The sequence below is a fragment of the Crocuta crocuta genome, unplaced genomic scaffold, assembly GCF_008692635.1.
Source record: "Crocuta crocuta isolate KB4526 unplaced genomic scaffold, BGI_CrCroc_1.0 scaffold41, whole genome shotgun sequence".
Lineage (NCBI taxonomy): Eukaryota > Metazoa > Chordata > Mammalia > Carnivora > Hyaenidae > Crocuta > Crocuta crocuta.
In genome coordinates this window covers 18,082,270-18,101,518 of record NW_027529428.1, presented here as the reverse complement: position 1 = coordinate 18,101,518, position 19,249 = coordinate 18,082,270, and the positions used below count along the sequence as shown (strand labels likewise).

At 46.4% G+C, this 19,249-nt stretch overlaps 1 protein-coding gene and 1 non-coding gene across 3 annotated transcripts in view; one reads left to right on the top strand and one right to left on the bottom strand.

Moving 5' to 3' along the window:
• Positions 1–2,278: 2,278 nt before the first annotated feature.
• Positions 2,279–19,249, bottom strand: part of SPTLC1 (serine palmitoyltransferase long chain base subunit 1) — a 52,388-nt gene continuing 35,417 nt past the window's right edge. Inside the window, exons 13-16 of one of the 2 annotated variants that reach the window (XR_013334038.1) lie at positions 17,061–17,178; positions 14,185–14,258; positions 12,530–12,710; positions 2,279–2,421 (exon numbers count right to left, since the gene is read on the bottom strand). Coding sequence is in view for 1 of the 2 variants with exons in the window: in XM_077759485.1 (XP_077615611.1) it covers positions 12,617–12,710; positions 14,185–14,258; positions 17,061–17,178 (286 nt within the window). In the remaining variant the exon portion in view is untranslated. Of the gene's footprint in view, positions 2,422–11,301; positions 12,711–14,184; positions 14,259–17,060; positions 17,179–19,249 lie in introns of those variants that run through there. The other variant, XM_077759485.1, reaches the window with a different exon arrangement.
• On the top strand, positions 4,177–4,279 carry LOC144227742 (U6 spliceosomal RNA). Its single transcript, XR_013334044.1, has one exon. It is a non-coding gene; the product is annotated as a U6 spliceosomal RNA (small nuclear RNA).

The following is a 19,249-nucleotide window of genomic DNA, read 5'->3' as shown; positions in this document are numbered from 1 at the left end:
TAAAAAAAAAAGTTGTGGATTGAATCGTGTCCCCCTCCGCCCCCATTCCTATGTGGAAACCCAAGCCCCAAGGAGGCTGCATCTGGAGAGAAGACCGGTAAGCAGGTAGCCACGTTTAGGCGGGATTATGAGGCTGGGGCCCTATTCTTACAGGATCCGGGGTCTTCATAAGAGGAGGAAGCGCCCCGTGGGTCTGTGCACATGGAAAACCCTGTGAGGACACGGGAGGTGGCAGCCTCCAAGCCACGGAGAGAGGCCGCAGGAGAAGCCGCACCTGCCAACACCTCCTCTTGGACTCGCGGCCTCCGGAAGTGGTGGGACGGGCTGCTGCTCAAGTGCCCAGGATCAAGACACATGTCACGGCAGCCCGAACGGACAAAGGCAGAAAGTGACAACAGACAGAGGAGGGCACCTTCAGAGAGGAAGACAAGGACAACGGAATGACAAGACACAGAGGCAAACGTAGCAGACTGTTCTTCCCCACTTGAGTTTCGCCAAAATCATAACGCCATTCGGTGTGGTGCTCAATGCATGTAGAGGAAACGCTGAAGACAATTATATTTAAGAAGTGGGGAGGGTCAGGGATCTAAATGGAGGTAAGGTTTCTAGCCCAGAGGGCAAAACACTGATAGCACAGGTGGCAGTATCAGGTCACAGCTGAGACACCCACGGGTAAAGTTATGCAAAGGGGTAGGAAAAAATATCTATCATAAATGAGGAATCCAGGGGCACCTGGGTGACTCGGTTGGGCATCTGACTTCGGCTCAGGTCATGATCTTGCAGTTCGTGAGTTCAAGCCTCATGTTGGGCTCTGTGCTGACAGCTCAGAGCCTGGAGCCTGCTTCACATTCTGTGTCTCCCTCTCTCTCTGGCCCTCCGCCATTTGTACTCTATCTCTCTCTCTCTCAATATAAATAAGCTTTTAAAAATTAATAAAAGAAGAATCCAGTGCTAAAAAATGTTCAAGTAACTCACAAGAAAGCAAACAACAAAAGAAAGAAAGGAAGGAAGGAAGGAAGGAAGGAAGGAAGGAAGGAAGAGGAAGGAAAGAAAAACCAAGGGATGAAAAAAGAAGACATAGAAAACAAAATACTAAAATGGCAGACTTTAACATATCAATGACTCTTTTAAATATTAGTGGTATAGATATACCAATTAAAAGACAGACTAGGGCATCTGAGTGGCTCAGCTGGTTGAGCATCTGACTCTGGATTTCAGTTCAGGTCATGATCTCACAGTTCTTGAGTTTGAGGCCCATGTTGGGCTCTGCTCTGGCAGCGTGGAGCTGCCTGGGATTTTCTCTCTCTCTGTCTCTCTCTTTCCTTCTCTCTCTGTCCTGCCCCTGCTCATGCTCTCTTGCTCTCTCTCTCAAAATAAATAAACTTAAAAAAAAAAAAAGAAAGTACTGTTATAAAAAAAAAAAAAAGACCAAGATCAATTATTTGTCAGTAAAGTTGGAAAAATTTTAAATGAAAAAAGGTGGAGACAGAGTGGGTAATACACATGACCCGATCACGTGAAGGAAAAATGACTTCAAAATAACGCCACTGATAAACAGGGAAGAAAGAAAGGGAAAGCTATATCAGGCAAATATGAAATAGAAAAAAAACAAAAACAAGAGTGCTTATAATAACATCAAAGATAGTAAGCTTCAGAGCAAAAAAAAGTATTAGGAACAAAAGCAGGTATCACAGAATGATAAAGGCTCAGTCAACCCAGCACCACCCAGCTATCCTGAGTCTGTGTGTAGCATACAGCAAGGTTTCAAACTATATGAAAGCAAAACAGGTGGAGATGAAAGAGAAACATCACACAGGCGCAGGGATTTCAAGACCCAGCTCCTGGCGTCTGCTAGAACTCCTAGAGAGGACACCCTCAAGGCTGCACCCGCAGCGCCACGGCCCCCTGGGGCTGCCCGACATTACACAACCGTCCACCCACCAACAGCAGGACGCACAGCCCGCCCAAGTTTCATGGGCCACTCACTGAGAAAGCCGTGTCCTCAGTCGTACAACAAACCTGAACCAATCTAAGAGAACGTTAAACCATCCAGAGTATGTTGTCTACGTACAACGGAGTTAAATTAGCAACCGGTAAGTGAAAGACAACAGGGCAATCTCCAAATTCTTGGAAATTCAACAACACGCTTTTAAATAATCTGCTGGTAGAAGCAGGAGTCTCAAAGGAAATTTGAAAATAAAAATAAATGAATGCAGTTGAATGAAAATTGAAATTAAAAATACAACATACGGGGGTGCCTACGTGACTCAGTCAGTTCAGCATCCAACTTCGGTTTCAGGTCATGATCTTGTGGTTCAAGAGTTCAAGTCCCACGTTGGGCTCTGTGCTGATAGCTCAGAGCCTGGAGCCCGCTTCAGATTCTGTGTCTCCTTCTCTCTCTGACTGTCCCTTGCTTGCACTCTGTCTCTCAAAAATAGACAAACATTAAAAAATTAATTAAAAACAAAGAAAACACAACATATCAAATTCCATGGGTTTCAGCTAATATAGTGTTGACATTGGAAAAGAGAAAAAATATTGATTAATAATCTAAGTTCCTAGCCCAAGAGCCCAGAAAGAGAAGAGAAAGGAGACAAACAACGAAAAGCAAACAGAAAGAATGAGATTTAAAAGGGAGCAGAAATCAATTAAAATTAAAACATGAAAATGAGAGAATGAAACAAAAAATATATTTGTCAAAAAAGTCTAACACTAACAAACCTCTAGCTCAACTGGCAAGGATAAAAGGAGAGAAGAGACAAATCATCAATGTCAAATGAAAGAAGGGCATCACAAAGGATCCTGCAGACGATATAAATAATAAATTTGTCACAAATGTCAGAAACTTGACACCTGAGAAGAAATGGACTAATTCCTTGAAAACCACAAACTACCGAAACTCAGCAGGATGAAACAGATACACGAATAGTCCCATAACCACCAAAAACAGAATCTATAATTAGAAAGTTCCTGAAAAAGCTCCAGATGTTTTCAAACAGAGAATTTCTCCAGCATTCAAGGAATTAACACCAATTATACAAAATCTCTGCTAGTGAAGAGAAGAGATGGGAATGCTTCCCAACTCACTTTAGGAGGTCGCCATTACCTTCATACCAAGGTGCAAAAGACAGTACATAAAAATAAAGCTATATACTTCAACCCCCTTCAAGAACTTAGGTGCATAAATCTTTGACAAAATATTAGCAAACTGAATCCAGTCATGTTTTAAAACAACTGTACCTCATGACCAAGTGGGGTTTGCTCCAGGGATGCAAGGCTAGTTCAACATTCAAATGTCAAGCAATGAAACCCATCATATCAATAGGCCAATGACTTGCATGTCTACCTCTGATTTCTGCCTTGATGTCTGCTTTCCAGAAGACCTGAACTTTATTCATTTGCTAAGGGCTCTATACCAAAAACCCCACAGCAACTTAAGTTGATAAATGTAACAGTGACACTTTAGATGGATTTTCCTATGACCAACTTACAAGGTAGATGTCCAGTGGCACTTGCCACCATTTAATATACGGTTCTGGACACCCTAGACCATGCCGTAACAAAAAAAAAAAAAAAAGGAATTAAGAGGTATAATGAACATCTACCTAGAAAAATTAAAAGAACCATAAAACTAAAGTTGACTTTTTAAAAATGATTATTTATTTTTGAGAGAGACACAGCACGAGCCAGGGAAGGGCAGAAAGAGAGGGAGACAGATTTTGAAGCAGAGTCTCCAGGCTCTGAGCTGTCAGCACAGAACCCCGTGCGGGGCTTGAACCCAGGAGCCGTGAGATCATGACTGGAGTCGAGGTCAGATGCTTAACCGACTGAGCCACCCAGGCACCTGGATTAGGGACACTGACACCCATGTATCACAAAATCCCCATAAAACTTTGGACTCCCCAGAAACTTAACTACTAATAGACTAGTGCTGACCAGAAACCTTATTGATAACAATCGATGAGCATATATTTTATATATTATGGGTATTATATACTGCATTTTGACCATAAAGTAAGCTAGAGAAAAGATTATTAGGAAAATCAGAAGAATAATACATTGAAAAAAATGTACATAGATGTGGACCCACATAGGTCAAAAACATGTTGTTCAAGGAGCAGCTGTATCAAAAAACATACAAGACTTCAGACCAATTACAAAAATCAATGGTCTTGTGCTTGCTTCAGCACACATACACTAAACTTGAAGCAATACAGAGAAGATTAGCATCGTCCTGTGCAAGGACGACACGAAAATTCCTGAAGTGTATCATACTTTTATTGAGAAGGGCACTTGTGACGAGCACCAGCTGTTGTATGAAAGTGTTGAATCACTAAATTCTACACCTGAAACTGGTATTACACTGTATGTTAACTAACACTGGAATTTAAATTAAAACTTGGGGAAAAAAAAAGGAAAAAAAAATCAGTGGTCTTTTTCTATGCCAGGAATCACCAACTATTACATATAAGAAAAGTAAGACATAAATTACAATGACTAAAATTATGAAATATCTAGGAACGACCCAAGAATCTAATATCCTTTTATGTGGAAACAAAAACGCTAATAAATGAGATTGAAGATCTGAATAAATACAATGACATCCCATGCTCTTAGATAGGAACATTTGATATTATAAGATGGTTGATTCTTTCTAGTTTAATCTATAAATGAAATGCAGTATCAGTTAAAATTCTAGCTGGTTTTTTTTTTTTAAAGGAACTCAAGGAAGTTATTTAAAAATACATGAGGAGACAGACAAATCTATGAATAGTGAAGTCAATTTTAGAGAAAACAAATGGCAGGCGTGTCCTACCAGATACTGGGATGTGGTAAAGGGAGGTGTTTTAATAAAGACATACTGAAATTAACACAAGAACAGATGAACAGACAAGGGAAAATGACAACTTGGAGACTGACCCACATGTTTGTATAAGACTTAATATCAGATAAAATATAAAAATAAATTAATGGGGGGCCCTAGGTGGCTGAGTCCATTAAGTGTCCACCTCTTGGCTTCGGCTCAGTTCACGATCTCATGGTTTGTGCATCTGAACCCCACGTAAGGCTCTGCCCCTCACAGCGTGGAGCCTGCTTGGGATTCTCTCTCTCTCCCCACTCCCCTGCTCAATCACTTTCTCTCTCTCAAATAAATATTTTTGAAAATTAATTGCTTAATTGATTAGTGGGGAAACAAGACTGCTTAGAGAATGACTTGGGAATACAGAATACAGAAGAAAAAAGATAAACTGCACCTCTACCTGATCCCAGACACAGGGGAAGACTCTAGATAGATTAAGGACTTCAACGTGAAAAAGAGAGACTGGAAATCAATAGAGAGCAGAGTGCTGAAAAGTCCTCAAACAAAAGCACAAACCATTAAAAAAAAATCAATGGCTCTCATTACATCAAAATACAGGCTTCTGTTCAATAAGAGAGCTATGATACAGATGGCAGACGCTTAACAGTGCAGGTGAAGGAAACTCTACGGCATTATTGTAAACCAGAGATGCCTAGAAGAATAAACCAGGGAAAGGGGGTAATTCAAATAGAAAAGTGGTGAAAGGAGATGTAAAAAATATTTTCAAAACAGGAGATCTGAACTGCAGTTTCAGGTTGAAAAGGAGGAAATAAGGGCATGATATTATTTAGACAAATGTTTTATTCCAGAAGACCAAAGGGGGAATGTTTTAAGAGGTTGCCTCTTGAGAGCATAGCTGAGTGTGGGAACTGCTGGGGTGGACATTCTTCACTACAAGTTGATGTTCTAACCATATGCATGCTTTACATTGCTCACATTTTTAAATTTTAAAAGAAAAGGAACTAACGGCAAATAGTTTCAGCCACATCTTTCAAAAAGTTAAAGGAAATATCTCACTCAAGAGTCATTCAGACTGAAAATGTTGTATAAGAATGAAAATCAACTCATCAGAGACCAGAAGCCTAAATAGATGGCTAAACCATAAAACTTCTAGGAGGAAGGAGAAAATCTTTTAAATCATTGGTTCGGAAAAGATTTCTTATGTAGCACAGTAAAAGCATGGGCAAAAATAAAACACTGATAAATTTTTTAAAATGTAACTTAACGGAGGACTGTGGGGGAGAAGATGGGGGGAAATAGTGGGGGAGAGGGAGGGAGGCAAACCATGAGAGACTCTTGAATGCTGACAAAAACTGAAGACTGATGGATGTGGGGGGAGGGGGGATGGGCATGGAGGAGGGCACTTGTGGGGATGAGCACTGGGTGTTATATGGAAACCAACTTGACAATAAACTATTAAAAATGAATAAACAATAAAAATTTAAAAAATAAAAATAAAAATGTAATTCTTGGGGTGGCTCAGTTGGTTAAGTATCTGACTCGTGATCTCAGCTCAGTTCTTGATTTCACGGTTCATGAGTTCAAATCCTGCATTGGGCTTTGTGTCAGCCATGAAGGCTATTAAAAAAAATATATATATATACATACACACACACACACACACACACACACACACATATATACCCAGTGCCCCTAAAATTTGCTCTTCAAATGACAGAATGAAGTGAAAACAAGTCACAGATTATGAGAAAATGTTTACAAATCATATAGAATAAAAAGTATGTACCATATATACAAAGAACACTTAAAATTCAATAATAAGAAATCAAAAACATTTCACCAAAAGAGTCACTTAGTGTCTGGAAGGCTTATGAAAACATTGAACATCATTAATCATTAGAACAATGCGAATTGGAACTACCCAGCTATCCCCTCACACCCCATGGAATGTAGGTAATAAACAAGCTGAAACCAACCATTGGCAAGATATGGAAAAACTGGAAACCTCACACACTGCTGGTGAAATATAAAATGGTGCAAGCACTTTGGAAAAACAGTTTGGTGGTTTTTTAAGAAGTTCATGTAACTGGGGCGCCTGGGTGGCTTAGTCGGCTAAGCGTCTGACTTCACTTCAGGTCATGATCTCAAGGTTTGTGGGTTTTTGCCCTGCGTCGGGCCCTGTGCTGACAGCTCAGAGCCTGGAGCTGCTTCAGATTCTGTGTCTCCCTCTCTCTCTGGCCCTCCCCTGCTCATGCTCTGTCTCTCTCTCAAAAATAAACATTAAAATTTTTTTTTAAATTTTAAATGAAAATGAAAAGTTTCATTTTTGCAAATAAAACTTTAAATGGAAAGCAAATGAAAAGTTTTATTTTGGTCCATGCTTTTACTGCTCTATATTAGAAATCTTTTCCTAACCAATGATTTAAAAGATTTTCTCCTTCCTCCTAGAAGTTTACGGTTTAGCCATATATTTAGGCTTCTGGTCTGAGTTGATTTTTATATATAGTGTGAGGTTAAGGGTCTACTTTATTTTTCTAAGTGCTTATTTTTGAAAGAGAGAAGGAGACAGAGGATGCAGCAGCCTCCAGGCTCTGTGCTGACAGCAGAGAGCCGAGGCAGGGCTTGAACTCACAACCTGTAAGATCATGATCTGAGCCGAAGTTGAACGCTCAACCCACTGAGCGCCCCAGGTGCCCCCAGTAAAGGTCTACTTTCAAAGTGTCGGGAAGACCTGATGGCCCTGGGGGTATCTGTTCCTTGCCCCTGGCAGCTTTTGGTGGCTGCTTGTGTCCCCTGGTTTGTGGCTACTCGCAGCAGCCTCTGTCTTCACACCACCTCCAACTCTGGAGGGGTCTCCTGTGTCTGTGGGGTCATCTCCTTTTGTCTCCATCTTGGCCACCTGTGATGGCTTTTAGGGTCCACCATTATAATTCACTGCAGTCCCATCTTCACATCCTTAATCAGAGCTGCACAGATCCCTTCTCCCAGATAAGGTAACATTTACAAGTTCCAAGAACTAGGACTTGATTCTTTGGGTGGCTCAAATCTACTACAACATCCAATTCTCTCAGCAACATTTGTTGAGAAGACTATCCTTTTCCTGTTGGATTAGGACTTTGGCATTTTGGTGAAAATCAATTCACCATAAATATAAGGTTCATGTCTGAACTCTCAATGCTGTTCCATCGATATACTCTTGTTCCAGTACCATGCTCTCTTGCTAACCACAGTATTATAGTAAGTTTTAATAGCAGGTAGTATAAATCCTTCAACTTTCTTTTTAAAAACTGTTTTGGCTACTGTAGGTCTGTTTTTATATAAATTTTAGGATCAGCTTCTTGATTTCTGCATAAAAGTCTGCTGGAATTTTGATAAGGACTGCACTGAATCTATAAACCAATTTGGGGAATCTTCCAATTTATGAACATAGAATGTTTATCCATTTAATTAAATCTTCAATTTCTCATAGCAATGTTTTATAGTTTTTATGCTTTTCAGTGTACAAGCCTTATGGTTTTTATTGTTTATTATTTTATTTATTTTAATGCTATTATTCATGGAATTATTTCCTTAATTTCATTTCAGATTGTTGCTAATATACAGAAATACAATTCATTTATATATGTGTGTGTATATATATAAAATATACATATATATATGTATACTAATGTATAGTATACATATATATATACACACACACACCTAGTATCTTCTGATCTTGCTAAACATGAATATTATAGTTTTTTAATGGACATCTTAGGGTCTTCTACATCGAGTGTCATGTCGTCTGCAAATAAATTTACTTTTTTTTCTAATTTGATGCTTTTTTTTATCCCCTTACTGCACAGGCTAGATTCTCCAGGAAAAGTGTAAGTTAGGACTTTTTGTGTCCATGTTCATGAGGGAAATTATATGTAGTTTTCTCTTCATGTAATTTGTCTGGCTTTGGTATCTTAGAAACCAACTAGGATGACCTGAGATGTTCCTACCTCCTCCTTTCTTTCTGAAAGAAATTTTTGAATGATTGGTATTGCTTGTTTTTTAAGTGGTTGATAGAATTTACTGGGTCTGGACATTTTTGTGGGTAGATCTGAAAATACTAATTCAATTTATATTTCTATTCAGACTTTCTACTTAATAGAATTTGCTTTGATAATTTGTGTCTTCCTTGGAATTTGCTCATGTCATTTGTCTGATTTGTTGGCATAAACTTGTAATATTCTTGTAGTCTTTTTGATTTCTGTAGGAATGGTAGCGATGTTACCCCTCTAAGTCTGATTTTGGTAACTTGTGTCTTCTGTTATTTTTGTGGTCAGTCCAACAATTATTTGCCAATAGTTTTATTAATTTTTTCTATTTTTCTGTTTTCTATTTCACTGAATTTTTTTTCCTCCAATCTCTATTTCTTTGCTTCAGGCTCAGTTTGTTCTTCCTTTTCCACTTTCCCAGGGTGGAAATTTAGGTCACTGATGGGAAACCTTTCTTCTTTTCTGATCCAGGCATTTAAAGCTACTAATCTCCTTCTGACCACTGCTTTAGCTGTGTCACATAAATTTTGCTGTGTCATATTTATTCAGTTCAGAACATTTAAGAAGTTTCCTTTGTGATTCTCCTTTGATCCATGAGTTATTTAGATTTTTGGGGCTCTTCCAGTTTTCTATTGCAGGTCTCTGATTTAATTGCATTGTGGACAGAAAACGTATTTTTTATGATTTCAATCTTTTTAAATTTATGGAGACTGGTTTTATGGCCCAGCATGTGATTTATCCTGAAGACTGTTTCATGTGCAGTTGAAAAGACTGTATTCTGGAATTTCTGAGTAGAATGTTCTGCAAACACAGATAGATTTGCTACAGTCAGTTGACCGTGCTGTTCGGGCCTTTTTACATATAATTTCCCTTTCCTGTTCTGTTGGTTATTTAGGGTGAGCTTTTTCTTTTTTCAAATTTTTTGATGTTTTATTTATTTCTGAGAGAGAGAGAGAGAAAGAGAGTGAGAATGAGAGTGAGAGAGAGAGAGAGAGAGAGAGAGAGAGAGGCAGCATGAGCAGGGGAAGGTCAGAGAAAGAGAGGGAGACACAGAATGTGAAGCAGGCTCCAGGCTCTGAGTTAGCTGTCAGCACAGAGCCTGATTGTGGGGCTCGAACCCACGAACAGTGAGATCATGATCTGAGCCGAAGTTGGATGCTAAACCAACTGAGCCCCCCAGGGGCCCCTAGGGTGAGCTTTTTCAAATCTCCAACTATTACTGTTATTTTTCAATTATTTCAGTTTTGCTTCATGTACTTTAGGACTGTTTTTAGGAGTATATACACTTATAACTGTTATAGTTTCACTATGTGTTGACACTTTTATTCTGAAACGTCTCTGTTTGTAGTATTTCTTAAAAGTGAAAACCGTCCCTGCGTGGTTTCCGTGCTGCGTGCCCCAGCCGCCGGGGAGCTGGATGGAGCGTTCCTGAGCCCTCTCACAGTTTGTCGGAGAAGTGTGTGCCCTGCTTCAGATTTGAGGACAGTTTTCTCTCAGCATTCTGCCTCAGTTTTACGCAAATTTATTGTTCCTAGCATATGTTTCTTTTGTGGTGCATGTATCTGGATGCTGGTCATTGTACAGTTTTAACAGAAATATTTTGGATTTTTGTTCAAAATGCTGATATAGTTCAAGGGTTGAAGTCAAACGACATGTGTTAATTTTCACCATCGTTCCCAGAAACTTCTATCATTTTTAGAAAGTAGTAATGAACATCTGGATGTTGACACGGTGACTTACAAAATATTATAAAAATAGCTGAAAAGTTGCTATCATCATCTGCTAATAAAAATGACAGCTCTGGGGCACCTGGGTGGCTCTGTGAGTTGAGCGTCCAACTCTTGATTTTGGCTCAGGTCAAAATGGTTTGTGGGACTGAGTCCTGCACTAGACTCCAGGCTGCTGGTGGAGCCTGCTTAACATTCTCTCTCTCCCTCTGCTCCTCTCCCCAACTCGCACCCGCTCTATTAAAAAACAAGAAACAAAACAAAAAACCAAAACAAAAAACCCCACAGTTCTCACATGAGTGTAGTCATAGAGACCCGGGCTCACATCAGTAGGAACCTAGGGAGCCCCAGACGCCATACCCCGAAGAAAGGCACTAAGAAATGGACTTAATCTTTTCTTTTTTAAAATAAATTTTTTGTTTTAATGTTTTTATTTACTTTTGAGAGAGAGACAGAGCATGAGCCGGGGAGGGGCAGGGAGAGAGGGAGTCACAGAATCTGAAGCAGGCTCCAGGCTCTGAGCTGTCAGCACAGAGCCCGACGCGGGGCTCGAACCCACGAACCGTATGATAACGCCCTGAGCCGAAGTCGGACACTTAACCCACTGAGCCACCCAGGCAGCCCTGAACTTAATATTTTGTGCACACAGACTACTACCCTACCCATGCAGAAGAGTGAGAATCAAGAGACCATTCTGCTGAACACATTACACATGCATACGGACTGATTATCAAGAACGTAGGTTTATTTCATTAAAAAATTAATGAAAAGATCATCCCGCAAAGAGAGCACCGTGTCCTTTAAGCAGCAGCGATCACAGGCACATGTGTACGAGATACCTCAAGCGAAACAGAAACTGAACATTAAAAAATACGTTATTTAAAAAGACGCTGAAGACCCTTTAATACGAACACAGATTATAAAATGGTATTATTACTTTTCCTTTTAACAACTTTATTCCTTTACCTTCACTACGAGAAGAAACAATGGTGTAATACTCACACACTGCCTGCGGCACAGAGCACGAGAAAACACAGATAGCTAAAGTACAGCTTAAAAACTTTATTTTTAATGTATTCACATTTTTAGATATGTGGAATTCATAAGCTGAAAATAAAAATAATTTTCCCTAGCTTAGAAAAGACTAATTATATGCCCTTAGGCAAACCCACTCTACAAAACAGGAATACATTCAAGATATTCTAAAGTATCCAGGACGTGATTTCTATTCTGGGATCATCACAGTAACCCTCCTCCTCAAGCAGATTAGAAGTCAACGCATAATAAATGTGAAGGTCAATTATATTAAGATAAAATAGTATTTGATTTAAACTATTGTTCACTTAGGAAATATAATGACTATTTGTTCTCCAGTTAGGGACGCCAAGATCAGCTGTTAGAAATGGAGTAACGTCAATATTTAGTGTATATAAAAACTTTAGGATTCAAATATGATGAAAAGTTATCATAACTGCACAAAAAGCGGTTCCTTGTGTATTAGCCGCCACCGAGAGTCACAGGACGCAGACCGAGTGAGACGGGGCTGAATCAGGTCCTTGCAAACGCGGTCTGTGTCCCAGACAGTGAGGCACTCCCTGACCTTGACGCTGCAGAGGCGCGCCCCTAGACACGTGAGGAGTGCTCACACAACTACTATTAGAGGGAGAAAAGACAACCTGAAGCTCCATTTTTAAACGGCAACAACAAAAGAATATAAAACACTAGTATAATAAAACATTTAAATAGTACTAAACCGCACAATTTAAATACCAGCTATTTGCTATCATTAGTTTTCTTCTTAAAAAAATCAGTTCCTGGGCTTTTAGATTGTGTGTGTGTGTGTGTGTGTGTGTGTGTGTGTGTGTGTGTGTGTGTGTTTCAATAACAGCATCCTTCTCGGGGCTATCCGCTGAGGCCACACCCACACGGTCGGTGGCCACCCCGCCAGGTACCTGCGGGCCTCTCCCGGGTCCCTGGGCGGCGAGGCGGAGGCCCACGAGAGCGGCGTGGCCCACGGCTGTCTGCTGGCCCCGGGGCCCCTACAGCAGCACGGCCTGGGCCGCCTCCTGGATTGTGCGGGCGGCCCTCTCCAGCTCTTCGTCTGTTTGCTCCACGGTGACGACGACCCTGATGCTGAGAAACAAGGACACAGAAAATCGTCAGAGGAGGCTACAGCGTCTGTCTCTGGAAGTTAAGTTCTTACACACGTCGGCAGGCCTACTGCCTACGGCCACTTGCTCGCTGCATGGCGGAGTCGAGCGACCGTGCCAGGGACCTGCTGTCCCGCAGGCCTGGGCCCTGACTGGCCATTTACAAAATCTGCCACTTCGGGCCCGACTGTAACCTCGCGGTGGGGCTCTGGGTGCCGGGAGCCCTGCCTGAGCAGCGCCGGACCCAAAGCTGGAATCAACGTTTCTAAAAATCAGGGAGTGTTTACATGCTCACGCTCATATTTACAACTCAGTGAGTCACGCGGAAGTTCTGTAATACTTTGAGGCAAAGCAGACGTTTTTAAGTCTTCAGGAAACTGAAGACAAAAACCTCTCCGCTCGCCAGGGTGGTCCTAGCTCTTCTCTCCCACCCGCTCTGCACAGGTCGGGACGGTCCACGGGACACGCCGACCGAACTGCGCCGGGCGGGGCAGGGAGCGGAGGGGCACAGCAGGCAGGGCGCTGCTCCCCTGAAACACAACATCTCCCGTCTGCCCGGTGCAATGAGAACAGGGCAGGCTCGGAGGGCGCTCGGAGCTGCTGCCCGCGGGGTGGCCTGCTGTGCGTGCACAGTGCCCCGGGTCCTCCCTGGGCCTCCCCCGTGTCTCCCTCACGCCTGTGCTCTGGCTCCCCAGATGCACTTGAGGGTGCCCACACCACCGCACACCGTGCCCGACGGTGGCGTTGACAAGTCTGCCTGACATACTCGATCTTCTGGGCTTAAGCATCACCTGCGCTCGGAAGCCTGAGTCCCTTCCAGGCCAGAATGAACCTTGCCTCCCTCCTGTGACCTCATGGGCCTCGTGATATGACCCTGGCGCAACATGCGCTGGGGGTCTGCTTCCTCTGACTGTATTTAAGTGCTACTGAAAGAGCACTGATTTTAAATCAAGAGTCAAGGTGCCCTACTCCCATGTAGGGCCTCCCGAACCTCTCGATGTTCCCCACTGCTGCTTTCTCTTCCCCTGGGTGGTCTGGGGGTGTCTGCCGGAGGAAGTACCACCTGGCATTCCAGCCAACGGCGCAAACGCCATCCAGATGTGCCCCTCCCACAGGACGGTCCTCGCGGTGGATGCGGCTGGCAGGGGGCAGGGCCCATCACCTTAGGGGCGTGGGGGACGCACACCTGCTCATCAAGACCACGCCGCCCCCGGCCAGTCCTGGGATCGCGGACACTTCTTTAAGTTGCCTGGGAGGGTACAGCGAGTCCTGGGGGGCTTTACGGGTAAAATTTGCAAATGCTAGTTTAAGAACAGAAACCAGGAGGAACTGTATTTTAGTGACACACTTCCTTGTGCTGTGACAGTCTTTCAGATGTTTCTCAGAACAGAACACAGTTTACAGGGACTTTCTCAAGGAGGAAACACAAGTGAAGTGACATCTGAAGGTGCACCCACCTTGGGGGAGGGAGGCACCTCTCCTCCTTCTCCAGGTAGCGGGCCTGGGTTAACGCGATGCCGCTGTCCACGCACTGTGGAAGAGAAGGGGCACGTCTGAGCCGGGCCGCAGGCACGGCGGGCATCGCAGCGCCAGGCGCTCCGTAAGGCCATCCTTGGCCACGGCGGTAGGTCATTTGCCCGGTTACAACCGCGAGAAGGCAGGATGCCACAGCCTCGCCCAAGCAGCCCCGGCACCGTCACCCAGACCGGCTGCCGGGGTGTCCGCCCAGGGAGCGGCCTGCACCACGGGACCAGCAAGCACCCTGGGATGCTTCAAATGCCAGCAAGGCCTCTGACGGCCGTGGGCACCTTCAACCAGGTGCCACCAGGCTTCAGAGAGTCTGGTGGCACCCACTTTTTGCACAGCTTTTCCATACATTAACCAGTTGTCGCTATTTTTAAAAAGTTAAAACATTCTCCATCAAAATTAAGTATAAAAATCAGATTGAAGTAATGGTTTATCAGGCTTTCTTTCTGGGTGATGAAAATGTTCTGGAGTGAGGTGGGGGCACAACCTCGTGAGTTACTAAAGCCCACTCAACTCTGCATCCTCAAAACGTGAGAAACTTTTGGTATGCAAATCATATTTAAAAAGCAATCAGAAGGGTNGGGGGCACAACCTCGTGAGTATACTAAAGCCCACTCAACTCTGCATCCTCAAAACGTGAGAAACTTTTGGTATGCAAATCATATTTAAAAAGCAAAAAGAAGGGCGCCTGAGGGGCTCAGCCGGTTAAGTGTCCGTCCCGACTTCGGCTCAGGTCATGATGCTGAGGTTCGTGAGTTCGAGTCCCAGGTCAGGCTCCCTGCTGACAGCTCAGAGCCTGGAACCTGCTTCGGATTCTGTGTCTCCCTCTCTCTCTGCCCCTCCCCTGCTCATGCTGTCTCTCAAAAATAAATACGCGTTAAAAAAAATGAAGAGAGAAACAAAAACAATCAGAGCAGGGGGTGCGTAAAGGAAGGCGCAGATGCTCCCAGGGCTGGGCGGCGAGGGCGGCGGGCACTGAGGGAGCCCCGAGGTGAGCGTGGGGCAGCGAGCCCAGTCCCGGCTGACACGTCACACACCACCGCTGCTCGGACAGCGTCTCGTGGGGCAGCCCAACAAGAACTTGGCAAAGCCGCGTTCCGCAAAGCGTGAACGCAGTTTCCGCCCCGCGACCGGCTCCCCTCCGATACCGAAGGGCGTGTGCAGCCGAGCGTGGCATGAGGACGCAGAGCCGCCGCAGGACCCGCCGCTCTCCTTCGGCGCCCCCTGGGTTCCGCCGTCGCCTCCCCCTCCATCCCGAGGACGAGCCCTCCTCTGTCGCCCGCCCTCCGCGGCATCTCCGCGTCCAGGAGGACGCCCCCACTGCTGCGACGTCTCGAGGACAGAAGAGAGGGGCTCCTGCGGCGGGAGCGCGGCCCGGCCCGCGGCAAGAGGCCATGCAGAGCCATCCCGAGGGCGCCGAGGGAGGCCGGGGCCCCCGGTGGGGGAGATGGGGCTCGAGGCTCCGACAGGCGGCTCGCGCTGCACCCGGCACGCCAGTGGGCTTCCTGCTCAGCACAGGCTGGGCCAGCACGTGGGGCTGGTGTCACTGACCCGACGCTCCTGCGGCCTCCACCTGGCTGGCATGTATGTATGAAGCGGGTCGCAGCAGGTGTGTAAGAGCCCTACCCACGAGGATGCTGTGCTGTCTGTCCCGCCCGTAGAGTATGTGACGTTACCAGAAAAACGCCGATGTGGTAAGGGCGCCGGTGGCATGTTTGTCCCCTTGAAAGAGGATCTGTCTTCGGGGTGTTCGCAGGGCTGCACCCCCTGCCCGAGGGACTGCACCCCGGGGGCCCTGCGCGCCAGGGACGTGGAGGCGCTCCAGCCTGACTGCTCCTCATCTCACACGCTTCCTCGGTTGGGGATCGCGGCCTGTGGGTCCGGTTCGGTTTCCCAAGCTGACTGACTGCAGAAGGCCAGGAACCGCACGAGGCTCCCCACGACCTGTCCCTCCCAGCGCGGGTCGCACAGTGCGCGAGGGAGGACGGCTAAAGCAGGCAGTGGGGCCGGGCCAGGCCTCAGCCCCGGACTCCTTGCTGACCAGCCGCATGACCACGGAGAGGCCTGACCTCTGGCCAGCCAAAGGCACACGACAGACAACAGCCATCATCCCGACACCCAGCGACCTTGGAGCAGGGCCCTTGGCAGGGGCCCCACGACAGGCGGGAGGGGGCGGAGCGAAGGCTGCCTCCACTCCCAGACCATGGAGCTGCCCCGCACAGCACGTGTGCTCGCGGGGCCCCGGGCCCGTCCACCCGGCTGTGAGGACGAGTGGCATGGGCTGGGGAGGGCGACAGAGGGGCAGGGCTCCAGGGACAGGGCACGCAGTCTCCCCGGGAGGCGTTTCTCAGTAACGAAGGCACAATGAGGAGTGAAATCAGCTTCAGGAGACACAGATACTTAAGTCAACCTCAGTTACGCCTCGCGAAGAAGTGGTCTTTCTTCCTTTCTGGCTCCAGTCTCAGCTCTGCCGGGGGCTCGCCTCGGACAGCTGTCCAGGGCCACGTGTGACCGGCACTCACGATGCCACCCCACCCACAGGTACGAAAGCCTGGCTTCAAAACTGCTGCGTGAACGGGTTATCTGGAGGCTAATTACTGAGAGTGAAAGGAAGGCATGTTTACTACGGCGGGCACAGAGCACGACAACTTCCCGTGAGCCAAGCCTGGCCGGGCGGGTGCAGTGCGGCCTGTCGGCAGAGGCGTGTCAGGAAGACCCGGGTACTGGGACCATGAGGGGGCTGCCTCCTGGGGCCAAGAGAGCTTTCCTACAACGGGCCATAAACACCCTGCAGCTACACACTCACGTGGTTCACGATCTCCTGAAGCAGCTTCACGTCGCCTTCCCGGGACCCGGAGCTCTCTTGCAGCTGCAGGTGGACCGCGGGGGAGAGGGGCTCCCCCACCACTTTCAGCCCCGAAATGCTGAAAGGAAACACACACAGCCTCAGCCCCTGCCTGGCGCGACGCTGCCTCACAGAAAAGTAACTTCCAAGTCTGCGCGCATGAGTGGAGCAGAACCGTGGGGCTTTCCCGGGGGCACCAGGCGTGGGGCTCCATCCCACAGAGACAGCGGGGACCCGTGCTCCAGGCAGTGCTCACTGGTGCACACGGCCCTTCGGGGCCCGCTACGAATATGCCCGGAAGGCTCCCTGTCCTGGCGGCGCGTCTGGCTCACACGGCACAGAAAACGAGTCCTCCCCAGGCTTGCCCCGGGGGCCTGCGGGCCCTGCCCCCGCGTCCCTGCCTGCCCCGCTCTGCTGGCCCCTGGGCCTGGCCCTCAGACCTCTCCTCATCTGCCCCTAGCCCCGTCACCCACTGCTGGCCAGACAGCCGGGCCCCTGCCACAGGATCGCCTCCGGGGGCCTCCGTCCCAAGTCACTCCTCTGGGGAGGCGTCCACACGCACCGCCTGTTACTCTGCTTCCTTCACGAGTTACTACGGCTGATGATGTTTCCTGGCTCATGGTCTCAGTCCTCTATCCTGCCTCTCATAAATGACAGGGACGATTTCTGACGTTAAAGACACTGCATTTTGACCAGTGGTAGTATGTTCAGATTATAAAGTTCCTTTCTTATCTGCGTGTTTACTGTTAAGTTTTACTTGGTTTATGATTATTTTCCTCTTTCTTAGGATTAATAGCACAGACATCTGCAGCTTCTCAGGGAGGGAGAGAGATTTCTGCAGGGGTGAAATCCTCTATTTTCAAGTGACGATTACAGGTCTCATGAGAACTGCACGTCAGGTGCATCTGAAGCCCGTGTTTGTCCTGTAATAATAATAGTCTGATTTTGGACCCACCCCCTAGACTATAAATGGGGACATGTGACTATCTGAAATTGAACCACACATTTTAAATTGCCTTCATTTACCCAATTTCCCTCAGAAAGAGCTACTTTTCCCTCAGAATCTAATGAGCGCAAGAAGCACTTCTGGTACCTGTGATTCCTTAAACACGCTGAGGACTCAACGTGAACGATGACCGTGAGCCACGTGTCACGGGAGGTGCCAGGAGCTCACCTCACCGGGCTTTCCAAGCACCAACCAGGACCAGTACCCTGGGTCTCCTTTCCTTGAACTACTGTGTCCTGCTAGGATCTGTCAATAACCCAGGCTGCAGCACAGGCGGAAGACGACATCGTAACCAAGCAGGGGTTTACTCCAGAATGCAAGCACGGTTTAACAGGGACAATTCTAACGGTGTAATTCAGTGTGAGCCAAATCTATGATTTTTTTTTAAAAGTCTCCAAATCTAGGAATAATTTGATAAATACCACCTACAAAAAACCTATAGCACGCTGTTTCATACTTGAAATAAAAAAAAACTGAGTGTATGCATGCACACACAAGTGGGGGAGGGGCAGAGAGGGAGAGAGAATCCCAAGCAGGCTGCTGGCTGTCAGCCCGGAGCCCCACGCAGGGCTCAATCTCACGAACCGTGAGATCATGACCTGAGCTGAAATCAAGAGTTAGATGCTCAACCAACCAAGCTACCCAGGTGCCCCGGTGCTTCCTACTTAACGAAGGAATGCGTTTACATTGGGAACGACAGAAGAGGCCTATGACTGCTATCACAGAAGACGTCAACACCGTGTTAGCGACCGAGGACAGTGCAATGAAAGAAGAAAAAGAACTAAGGTGTGTAAGAATTCGGGAGGAGGTGAGAATCATTACTGCAGATAACAGGACTTTTACATATATCACCTCACACAGAGTGAAACAGTGTCTGGAATAGAACTTAGAGAGAATGCTGGAGATCAGGTGACGAGGACAAAGTACAAACCCCAGAGCAGACTGGCCACCAGCCGGCAGGGAAGGCGGGCTCACGGGAAAGAGGCAGTTAAGAGGAGAGAGGACAGAGTGGACTCAAATGCTAACCCAGTCACAGCCGGGAGGCGCGGGGTGGAAGCCCGTGTGCAGATCTGAGAGGGAGGCTGCGGAGGTCCGAGCGGCAGCCTGAGGCCGGGCTCTCTGCCAACACTGGGTGCGGTGTAGC